The sequence below is a fragment of the Heptranchias perlo genome, chromosome 18 (genome assembly GCF_035084215.1).
Source record: "Heptranchias perlo isolate sHepPer1 chromosome 18, sHepPer1.hap1, whole genome shotgun sequence".
In the NCBI taxonomy this organism is placed as follows: Eukaryota; Metazoa; Chordata; class Chondrichthyes; order Hexanchiformes; family Hexanchidae; genus Heptranchias; species Heptranchias perlo.
The window spans coordinates 30,076,251-30,088,519 of record NC_090342.1 but is presented as its reverse complement, the minus strand read 5'-3'; the positions used below and the strand labels follow the sequence as shown (position 1 = coordinate 30,088,519).

At 41.8% G+C, this 12,269-nt stretch overlaps 1 protein-coding gene across 6 annotated transcripts in view; it reads right to left on the bottom strand.

The window, feature by feature from the left end:
* Window positions 1-11,819, bottom strand: part of LOC137334709 (cyclin-dependent kinase inhibitor 1-like) — a 29,587-nt gene extending 17,768 nt beyond the window's left edge. Inside the window, exons 1-3 of one of the 6 annotated variants that reach the window (XM_067999599.1) lie at window positions 11,722-11,819; window positions 7,801-7,982; window positions 6,192-6,595 (exon numbers count right to left, since the gene is read on the bottom strand). In XM_067999599.1, the coding sequence (XP_067855700.1) occupies window positions 6,192-6,588 (397 nt within the window). In that variant the 5' untranslated portion in view covers window positions 6,589-6,595; window positions 7,801-7,982; window positions 11,722-11,819. Of the gene's footprint in view, window positions 1-6,191; window positions 6,596-6,910; window positions 7,602-7,682; window positions 7,764-7,794; window positions 8,164-11,721 lie in introns of those variants that run through there. The other 5 variants (XM_067999596.1, XM_067999597.1, XM_067999602.1 and 2 more) reach the window with 5 other exon arrangements.
* Window positions 11,820-12,269: the final 450 nt, after the last annotated feature.

Genomic DNA, 12,269 nt, shown 5'->3' with positions numbered 1-12,269 from the left:
TAGAGAGAGTGACTTTAAAAACGAAAAAAGAGTTTTTCAAGAACTTTCTTCTATGTGGTCAAAACTATAGGAAGAGTCCCTGAGCCATTTTAAAAAGACCAAGAACCAATGCCTAGTAATTGAGAATTTTTTTGACGTGAAAGACATCAGAGATATTAATACAAGTGGGAACATTTTGAATGGTGGTGGATCTGCTCATGCGAGATTTACAATCACTTCCTAGTTCCTACCTGGCACTAATGAAAGTAGTCTTAACACCATCAGATTGGTAAAAAAGTGCACTCAGAAATAGATTCTCACTAATGAACTCTCATAGCAGGATCAGGACAGAGGAGGGGACCAGAAACACTGTCAAATTTCATTAATCAGTGAATGTTTAGAAAAATTATACCTTCTTAGTGGACAAATTTTGTTTAATAACACTCCTGTGAATCGCCTTGGGACGTTTTTCAACGTTAAAGGCTTTATATAAATGCAAGGTGGTGTTGTGGTGGTGGTAAATGTGAATTACACTTAACAGTAACTGACAGGCAAAGCCTATGGCTATTTAGGATCTATAAGCAGTACTTCAGTGAGATAATGTTCAGAAGTAAAAATTTACTGTCATTCTACTATGTTGCATTGAGGCTTTAAAGTGACATCAGCCCATGTCAGATATGATACTAGTTCAATCAAAAACAATCTGATTAATCAGGCAATAGAAAATCCATATTAAGCACCCATTGAGAAACAACAGTTGTTACAGAAACCAACTTAAGAAACATCTCAGTCTGACCTCTTCTAGAATTACTCTTTAAATTATTTAAGTTTTAATTGCAACAAGTTTACAACAAAGAAAACAACATACAATTGGAGAGTGCAGTTCTGAAAAAATAAACTGACTCAAGCTGTAGATGGAGAAATCACTTCTCGGAACCTTCCAATTGAGTGACACGTCAGATACACTTGGGCAACTTCATTGATTCCTGCACCTCACCCAGGGTTTGTTCTAGTCCTGGACACCACAGTGTTGTGAATGCAGACAACTGGTTGACCAGAGACTTAGGCCACTGTCTCCAGTCAAGTTGCATTATTTCTAAACATTAAAATTGTCTGCATGAGTTCTGCAGATGCCAATTTGATTGACAGCAGATCTAAATTTATAAGCAACTTTAATGAGCTTTAAGTGGTTATCCTAATGTCAATCTTTATACATTTGAATGTGCTGAATAAACCATATATTTAGTATTATGGAACAATACAGCTTTGAAACATTAACTTTAATTTACAACAAATCAAAACTGCATTGTCCTGGGGTTGGGTGAGTTAGAACACTGTACATTTAGTTTTGGTATCTAGTTCAACTTTATTCCACATAGGCTATGGGTGTTTCCAGCTTTTAAGAGTTCAAACCCTCCACCCAGTTACTGATAGATGCATATCTGGAGCATACACTACCTATAAACCAAATACATATTAACTGGCTTCAATCTTAAGGATGGTTGTGTGGGAAACAGAAATCAAATGGTGAGTAGGGGGTGTTCTGAGATTCAGATTAAGGGACATTACTGGACAGAATAGAGGGAGTTGTGAACAACAATTAGTGACATCAATAACTTATAAAGTGCCTCAAACATAGAAACTAACTACCGTGCTTTATGGGAAATTGGAGAGAAAGTAAATAAATAAATAGGAATAGATAATGGAAGAATGCTAAGCCACAGAGAGGAGACCACAATCTTCTACAGTTTTCCAGTAGCCCTGATCATGGCAAATTATCGCCATTTGTTTTCCTCTGGTGGCCATCTCAGCCCAGAACCTCAAGGGACACCTTTCTTAGGGTTATTAGCATTTCTAAGATGCTTAATATGACTTGTAATTTTGAACCAAATTCAATTTTGCTTCTAGATGCTCTAATGGTTAAATAAAATTTATGTTTTTAAGTAAGATGGTTAAAAAAAATGCTTGCAACTATGACAAAGCACAATGCATAATACTGGACCATGAATGGGTGTAAATATCAGAAGTTTTGAGAATGTCAAACATCCATCTACCATTAAAAAAAAAGCTTCTGACAGGCTAGTACATGGTTTATAAACTCCTTTAACTTGGGCACTTCCTTTCTTATTTGCACACTTGTGCACAATGCCTACTTTCAGCCTCAGCTCTTTAAACTTTACGGACCTGGAGGATTAGAAAAAGCTGCTCCCCAACTGGTGGATTTAAACCAACTTAATCAACCATTACCAACTGTCCAGGCCTGAAGTTTAAAGAACTGACGCTAAAGTCTCCAAGTATTCAAACTTCAAGCAGCAGCAAGCATAGAGATGGCAGTGGTGGAAAAATGAGCATTTGAACCACCTTCTGTATCAGAGCTATTTTCTTTAAACTTGTGTGAATACACTTTGCTTTTAAAATTCAACATTTAAAAGTAATGATTTTTCCCAAATCCTTTCTGTTGAAAGCGGTTTTAAAAAAATCCTAAAACATAACAAGAAGTATGGGTTGAAGGGTTGAATGGTCTTTTCTTGTTCTGAACTTTGATTACGTGTCTACAATCAAAATATGTATTCTTCTACCTACTGGACCAAATAGATGGGGACTGGGGGAGAAATGTTTCTCCTGACATATACTTATTATCAAGATATCACCAACTCCTCTTATCATTATCTATCTTTAAATCTACAAAACAGTTGGGCTTCGAGTTAGTTCTTGATCCCTTCAAGTGGACCCATATGTAGGCAAACCTTTATGTATTTTTTGTGAATCTGTGTGCAAATGTTATTTTTTGCCGTTTAATGACTTTTGTTATTTTAACTTTTATATTTTTAAAAAATTGCTGTTTTACAAATCATAAGAGGAAAATTACAAGCTGCTTGTGCAGATAGTAAAATGAAATCCAGTACTCGAGCGTTTAAAAAAACGTTGACACTAATGGGACCTGGCATTGGGCAGTCCAGATTTGGTTTAAACCAGACGGTCTGTCTGTTCTTGAAATGGTTGAGAGGGGTCCACCGGACCTCTCGTTTAAACTAATTTCATTCATTTGACTACCTCAGTTCCCAACAGTGATTTTATAACATCAGCAGAAGTACAAATATCACATGTGAAATATTCTTCAACTATCACTGCTATATGTAATGCTTATTACACACCTGTGAAACATCACTTAGTGTCATTACTGTGTGTTGCGTTCCAAATCATTTTCATGTTCCAATTTATTTTGTAAAAAGCTTCATATTGCAAGCTTTCACACAAGTGAAAGAATTATGGTAATGCATAGTTGCTATGAAAACCACAGTACATTTCTGTTAAGTTCATTCATATCTTTCCAAGAAATATTTTTTATACACTTCTACTGTTTTTGAAAGAAGAATCCAAATAAAGCAGATGGTGCTACTAGAGCAAACATGTTTTAAAAAATGATACATTACACTTAAAGGGTGGATTGGAACTGCTTTAAACATTTAAAGGAAATTTGCACTGGCTGAATTCTACTAGCTAGAATAGGTTAACAGATCACCATTTGCAATGGTGAGACAGAGGTGAAGTTGTGAAACTCTACACTAAAACTACCTTTTAACTGGGACTGCTACTTCAATTTTGTCAAAGACAATTTTAAGACTGAAAATAAAAATTGGTTTACGTTTCAAATTGAAAATGCAACTTTTATTTGACTTATTTTCATACGCTATAGGGGAGATTTTGAGGCCTCCCGCCCAGGAAAATGAGGCATAAGTGTCCTAAAAATGGTGGGGAATGACCTACTGCCTAGCTCCCGTGGTCACTGTGGCCACTGCAATCTTCCCCGGGCCTACTGCTGGGCAGCCGGAATGCCCGTCTGAATAGAAAAACAAGGAAGCCATGCTAAACCTTTACAAATCACTGGTTAGGCCTCAGCTGGAGTACTGTGCACAATTCTGGGCAGCACACTTTAGGAAGGATGTCAAGGCCTTGGAGAGAGTACAGAGAAGGTGTACCAGGATGATACTAGGGATGTGGGACTTCAGTTACGTGAAGAGTTTGGAGAAGCTGGGATTGTTCTCCTTAGAGCAGAGAAGGTTAAGTGGAGACCTAATAGAGATATTCAAAATTATGAGGGGTTTTCATAGAGCAAGTAGGGAGAAACTGTTTCCTCTGGCAAGTGGGTCGGTAACCAGAGGTCATAGATTTAAAATAATTGGCAAAAGAGCTAGAGGGGAAATGAGGAGAAATATTTTTACAGAGAGGGTTGTTAAGATCTTGAACGCACTGCCTGAAAGGGTGGTGAAAGCAGATTCCATAGGAACGTTCAAAAGGCAATTGGACATGTACGTGAAGAGGATTAATTTGCAGGGTTATGGGGAAAAAACTGGGGTGTGGGACTAAATTGGACAACTCTTTCAAATAGCCAGCACAGGCATGATGGGCCAAATGGCTTACTTCTATCCTGTAAGATTCTATGATCTAGGCTCTTTTAATATGCAAATCAGGGTCCTATGACTTGTAATACCTCGTTTGCCATTTTAGCACAATACAGGGCAGAGTGTGTGCTTCTTGAAATTGAACCTCCACCCGCAGACCTACACTTTTCCTGCCTGGAGACTGGCTGGGCTGCCCGATATTGTGGCAGCCCGGAGCCGGTAGGCCGCCCTGTGGCTCATGTTTTCGGCCCACAACCTGTCTGCTGAATGCTAATGAGGCCTGGCCCTCAAAATGGACCGAGCCTCCCTCCAGGACTATCCTATGGCTGGTCACCCGAAGTCTACACCGCGGGAAAATCTACCCCATAATTTGACTTTTAGAGAAATGACAAATATTTAAATCAAATTTTCAAAAAAGTATTACGTACATATTGATATATTTTCTTAACAAAAGAACAGCAAAAATAAAACAACAAAATTCAAGCCCGAGGACTTCTAGACACAAACTAGAACTCTTGTTCTTAACAGGAAAGAAAATACAAACATTAACCATGTCAAGGGCCTAATCACCTGTGGGAATAACTCCCCGTAATTTTTAACAACTGAATAACAACTAAAAATTTATAAATCAAAATTTACTTAACTGACAAATATGCTACAGAAAGGTTATGATCCAAGTGTTTTTTTTGAATTGAGTAGATCACAGAATGACAAAGTGTATATCCACAATCCACCACCAATCCCAATAATGACATCTCAGTCAATAATCTATTACTATTATATAAATAACAACGTACATTTATATAACAACTTTAATGTAGAAAAATGTCCTAAGGCACTTCAAAGAAGAGTGAGGAAAATGGACTCCAAGTCAAAGTAGGAGCGATTAGGAGGGGTGACCAAAAGCTTGGTCAAAGGGATGGGTTTTTAAGAGATCTTAAAAGGAAGAGAGGCAGAGGGACTTGGGGAGGGAATTCCAGAGAGTGGCACCTAGGCGGCTGAAGGCATGGCTGCCAATGATGGGACAGAGGGCGGGAAGTATGCAAAAGTGGCCGTAGTCAGAGGAATGGAGGTATTCAGGCAGGGAAAGCGGTTGTAGGCTGGAGGAGGTTACAGAGATAGGGAGAAGTGAAACCATGGAGGATTTAAAGACAAGCATAAGAATTTGAAACTTGAGGCATTGGGAACTGGGAGCCAATGTAGGTTAGGGAGAAAGGGGGTGACAGACAAGTAGCAGAGTTTTCACTGAGCTGGAGGGTGGAAGATGGGAAGTCAGCATGGAGAGCATAGTAATAATCGAATCTAGGTGACAAAGGCATGAAGATTTCAGCAACGGATTAGGTAGTGGCAGATGCTGGTGATGTTATGGGGGTGGAAGTAAGCGATCTTTGTGATGGAGAGGAAATGCAGTTGGAGACAGAGATTGGGGTCAAACAGCACGCCACGGTTACTAACGGTCTGGTTCAGCCTGAGACAGTGGCAGCGAAGGGGAATGGAGTCAGTAGTGTGGGAGCGGAATTTGTGGTGGAGGCCGAAAACGATCTTTGGTCTTTCCAATGTTTAGCTGGAGGAAGTTAAGTCCTGTCCAAGACCATCTGACTGAACAAAGGCAGCGGAGAGGCTGAGAGAGATGGTGGCAAGGTGAAGCTGAGTGTCAATCAGCAAACACATGAAAGCTGACCTATGTCTGATCGCCAAAGGGCAGCACGTAGTTGTAAGTAAGAGAAAATTAGAATGTAAAAAGAAAGTGTGAATCTGCATTAAGCGAATATAAATATAACTTGTAATGAAAACTAAATCCACATGTACCTGTTATGCAGGTCTGTCTCCTTTTCTTTGGCTCAGGCGTCACCTGGGCTTTTACTTCCTTGCTCTGGGGCACTGGATGATCAGAGCTGCTCTTTACTGTAGCCTCCTGCAGTCCACACAAGTGTTTCGTTCTGCTGATAACGCGGCTCCTGTAAAAAGCTGGGACATCTTGACACTTCAGTTCTTCCCACTCAAGGGTCCCTTCCGATGGAATTTCCCTACCGAAGTCATAATTCCATTTTTGTCCGGCAGCTTCAATATTTGCCCGCAGTAAATGCTGAAAATCTTGCTGTAGCTGCTCGTGATCAACGGGGCCGAATAAGTTTCTCCGGACGTGGTCTGCTTTGCCCTTAAGATCTATTTCCAGTTTCTGTTCTTCAGAATGTAGACCCACCATAGTGTCCCTGAACAGAAAACCATATAGGAGACAATGTTTAGCTCAAAATTGTAGCTTCACACAAATTATATATAACTGTGATTTTTATAGGTTCGTGTGAATGTGTCGGTTATTGCAGTGAAAATAACATTAGTCGGAGCACACAAATTCACAACAAACTGAGCCGCTGAAATAGTTTGCACCAGACTCCAACTTCAATCTGTTACGGTACTGGCTTAATTGCCGAGTAATTGTACATTTCCGTGAATTAGTGTGTGAGAGGGGATCTTTGTGAATTAATCCTTCGTGTGGTGCGTGTCTGATAAACTTGCAGCAATCGCACCTACAAGAATCTGTGGTCTTCTAGTTTATCAACACAACTTTTAAACGTCAAAACCCGTCAGGTCTGCGAGTCGCAATCTCCTCCCGTGTTGAAACCACCGAGTTCCACTCCTCCCACCGCAATGTGCACCCCAGTGACCGAGCTTAAATGCCTTTCTCATCAGACGCTGGAGCGTTGCCTCCTCCGAGCCGCGTTTGCCCGCCAGCGGGTCAGTGGCGCTAAGTCCCATTAACTGAAGGTTGTGCAATAATCGCATTCCGCACACCGCAGGCAGCATTTCCCGTTACAAACACAAACACAAAACCCAATCCAGTGACGCACGAACCGTTTCTCTCTGGGTTGACCTTATAAATAATCATCATTATATATACATATGGGCCGGTCGAGAGATGTGCCCAAATCAGGAGAGGCTGGGGTGGGTCAGACGCGCCGTGATTGACAGGCTCGCACAGCTAAACACAAAACACTAGACGCCCATTCCTCACTGCCCTCCACCGCACTTTTACTACAGTGCCGAGCAATGTTTTCACTTCAGATCGTTTGAATCTAGACTGTACATTTAAAACAACTGCCTACGCGTTCCTTCATTTTCTTGACCTGCTCATTGTCGGATATCCTATTGAGAATTCAGCAATTGCAGCAAACTATCGCAGCCTGCAATGCCTCACGCTCGCCCGAAAGCGCAAACGTTTTTAAAATATATTTTATATTTATGTCGTCTATAAACGAGAGGCGACTCCGGCTCTGTTTTAAGAGACAATGAGTAAATTACCGATAACGGCATTTAAAGTTAGTCCAGCACGCATGCAGATTTCCATTAAACTATGGCACTGCTTTGCTGAATAGTTTTTCGGTAAATGACAAAAAAAAAACAAAATGCGTACACTCGCCGTTTGAGTGCCAGTGGACGGAATTCGGGAACTGACGGGACTTCCTGAGGGTGCTGCTATTCTCCGCACACTGGCCAGCAGCCGCCTCCAGCTCACGATGGGATTTCCAGGTTCCCCACGTGATAACATCACCAACACATCCAACCCTGGAGCTGTCACTCAGGCAGGCGCTTCAATCAATTCTGCACACGGGAACAAGTTATAACACAGGGACATTGCAAACTGTAAGACGCGGGACACAATAATACCTCACGGTGAAGCACTGCATGCTGCATAACTTACATTTCTATAGCCTAATCTACAGCAAGATGTGCCAGAGAGTACTTTACAGGAGGAAAGCTGGTGCCCACCAAACTTGGGGTGGGGGGAAGGTTATGGCGGGAAGATGAGAACAGTCAACGAGAAAGAACTTACATTAGGAGAAATCCCAGGAAATTTCAGGACCAGAGGGAGGAAGTGTCCCATGCCACTGATGGGGTCTTGCATGCAACAGGTGGCTCATCAGAAAATCACAGAAACCTTGCCCACAACTTTCCACTCATTAATGCCAATGCATAGCAGGCAAAGCACCCGCAATTTTCTTGTAAGTTATCTGCTGCATGCAAGGCCCATTGGTAGCATAGAGCCTTGAAAAGTTGAGCCTTATGTATTGTATGTGTAGCTCCCAATGACTGTATGTAGTACACTTAGTAGTTCCAACACATGTGTATTCTGTATGGGTACGATGTGTAATTGTCATGTGTTATTATAATGCACTCTATGCAGTTCCCAACGCTTGTGTGTTGTTGGGAGTTCTATTTGTGGAGTTGTAGTGTCCTGTGTTATTACTGTCCACAGCATATATAGCTGTGGTGACCGCATATTATCATTACACATTCTATGTGTAGTTTGCAATGCACTTATGTTATGGTACCCATTATCTCTAGTCACACTGCCTATGGTTTACTGCAATATGTTTTGTTCACAGTGCCCGTGAGTCGTGATACTGTATGTTCAGTTGGCAGAGCCCTCATGTTATAACCATGCACTTTGTGTAATTTGGAGTGTACCACTTTTGTTAAAAAACAATCATCTGTATTATTACCTAACCATGTGCAGTTTTTAGTACCTGTCCATGAGCTATTATTCTGCACTGCCACCTTGCAACTATGTCTCCATCATTTCCTGTTCAATATTTCTTTATCTGGTTTCACCCTGCCCACAGCACTGATACAGCACTGATCAAGGTGAGAAACAACACTCTGGGGCCATGGCTCATTCGCCTCAATTTTAACCTAATCCACCCGGCGGGAACGGAGTGGATTTGAGTCGGATGTCCGTTTACAACCTGTCTGATTTTACAAGTCAATGGAGAAGTAAAGTCAGGCAGGATGTAAAATAGGCATCTGACCCAATCCGGCCTTATTCCCACCTGGCAGGTTAGGTTAAAATCGGGGCTACTGTCACTCCATTGACCACTTCAAAATCTCTCCTCTCCAGTCCACATCTATGGTACGCATATCTCATGGTTCGAAAACATTACATATTCTCAAATGGTTTCTTATCCCACGCCCACATCTTCAGTGCACCCTAGAGCTCCATTCCTTGTCCGCTCCTTGTTATTTATTGGAGATATGATCCAGAAGCATAGGATCAGCTTGTGCGCCAACAACACCTAGTCCATCTGCCTCTTAGCCTCCCCTATAATACAATGGTGTTGAATTTTCACAACTGCCCTGTCCGATAGTAATACCTGTTTGAACTGAAATTTCCTCCAACTTAATGTGGCAAAACTGAAACCAATCACTTTAGCACCTGCATCTACATGTTTCTGGCCTAGATTTCATCAATCTCCCCGGTGCCAACTCAGTAAATTGACTTGAGTGCATAATCTAGACTGAAACAGTAGTCACGTGCAGTTCTGAGGGTGTACTGCAATGTCTTTCAGGTGAGATGTTAGATAGTGGATCCGTCTGCCATCTAAGGTCTACATAAAAGATCCCATGGTACTATTCAAAAAAGAGCAGGCTAGTTCTCCCGGTGTCCTGGCCAAAATGTATCATTCGACCAACATCACCAAAAACAGATTAACTGGTCATTCATTTCATTGCAGTTTATGAGGCCTTGCTGTGCACAAATTGCCTGTTACATTTGCCTACATAACAATGGCAACACTTCGAAAATAATTAATTGGCTGTAAAACACATTGGCACATGCTGAGGATGTGAAATGGAGTGACAGTAGCCCCGATTTTAACCTAACCTGCCAGGTGGGAATGGGGCCGGTTTGGGTCAGATGCCTATTTTACATCCTGCCCGACTTTACTTTCCATTGACTTGTAAAATCAGACAGGTTGTAAAATGGACATCCAACTCAAATCCACTCCGTTCCCACCGGGTGGATTAGGTTAAAATTGAGGCTGATGAGCCATGGCCCCAGAGTGTTGTTTCTCACTTTGATCAGTACAGTCTCAGTGCTTTGGGCAGGGTGAAACCAGATAAAGAAATATTGAACAGGAAATGATGGAGACATGGTTGCAAGGCGGCAGTGCAGAATAATAGCTCATGGACAGGTACTAAAAACTGCACATCGTTAGGTAATAATACAGATGATTGCTTTTTAACAAAAATGGTACACTCCAAATTACAAAGTGCATGGTAATAACGAGGGCTCTGCCAACTGAACATACAGTATCACGACTCACGCACACTGTGAACAAAACATATTGCAGTAAACCATAGGCAGTGTGACTAGAGATAATGGGTACCATAACATAAGTGCATTGCAAACTACACATAGAGTGTGTAATGATAATATGCGGTCACCACAGCTATATATGCTGTGGACAGTAATAACACAGGACACTACAACTCCACAAATAGAACCCCCAACAACACACAAGCGTTGGGAACTGCATAGAGTGCATTGTAATAACACATGACAATTACACTTCGTACCCATATAGAATACACAAGTGTTGGAACTACTAAGTGTACTATATAGTCATTAGGAGCTACACATACAATACATAAAGCTCAACTTTTCAAGGCTCTATGCTACCAATGGGCCTTGCATGCAGCGGGTGATTTATCAGAAAATTGCGGGTGCTTTGCCTGCTATGCATTGGCATTAATGGGTGGAAAAATTGTGGGCAAGGTTTCTGTGATTTTCTGATGAGCCACCTGTTGCATGCAAGACCCTATCAGTAGCATGGGACACTTCCTCCCACTGGTCCTGAAATTCTCCGGAATTTCTCCTAATGTCATCCCCAAGAAATGAAGTAAATGGTAGAAAATGGCCATTTATGCCATTTCGTTGGGGGTTCCATTGGTCTATTACCGAAGTTATGGCGGGAGATCAGGAGAACCCCTGCAGAATTTCCACATCTGCAGTTACAGTGCTGATTTGCCTTCAAAGAGCAATGGCATTAAAATTGTATTCACGGCCTTGACTTCCTTATTCACTTTCCTTATTCTAACGGAAATAATTCGCTAATACAAAAAGGGTATCACACTACTTTGACTTTGCAATGGGTTGCAGTATAAATGTAACTGGCGTAAAACCAACTTTGAAGCCTCGCAGGTGGACAGTTCGATCACTAGTTACATTTTAAAAACGTTTTAATATGATCAAAGTTCACAGTCATGTCAGATCGTCTAACATCAAAATGTAACTAATGTTTGGCTGCCGAAAACCGGAGCTCTGTGCACGCCTGCAGTCACACGTGGACAGCTCTATCTCCCTGGCTAGCAACGGAGCCTGTAGTATTACTGAAGTCTGTCCCCTGCTCTCGGGCTGGTCCCAGTGCCAAGTGTCCTAAAGGCTCCCAGATCTTAATCAGTGAAAAGGTGATGTTTTTACTCAAAGCTCCCTATATTTATTTAGGATCGCCCCGGGCAAACAACGCATTACAAAACACACAGACTCTAGCCCAACACAAACTTTGCCGCGACTGCATTTAGTTAATTAGGGCAGTTAATGCTCCGATGTCCTCTTTCCTCCGTGCTGTTTCTAACGATTCTTTGGCTCTTCTTGTTCCGCCGCCATGTGCAGCTCGCAGCAGCGGTCACGTTGTGTTTATTTGTGCCGAATCCGATCCCGCACGTGGAATAGACACGTGAGCGCGCGCCCGCTCCTGGAACGTTGCCCGGATCGAGTGTAAATAGTGTAGAGGAAGGAAAAAGAGAGCGTTGTTGTTCTGTATTTACTGGCTCCTGTGTCTCTGCAGTACGCATATTTACATTTTCGTACATTATGCGAGTTTTATTGTAAAATACACTCCATGCTGTCCCAGTTACGTCTCGTAAGTGTTCGCTTGCATTAGTCGGTGTGTGTACTGCAGGCGTTCAGATCGGACGTGGAGCAGCGAACTAGTGTTACACGAGCAAGATTGACATGGGCGGTGATTGTTTTAGCTGGAGGAAACGTGTAAATGAATGCAACTGCATTGCTGCAGATTTCCAACAGCTAGATCGCGTACCATTAAATCT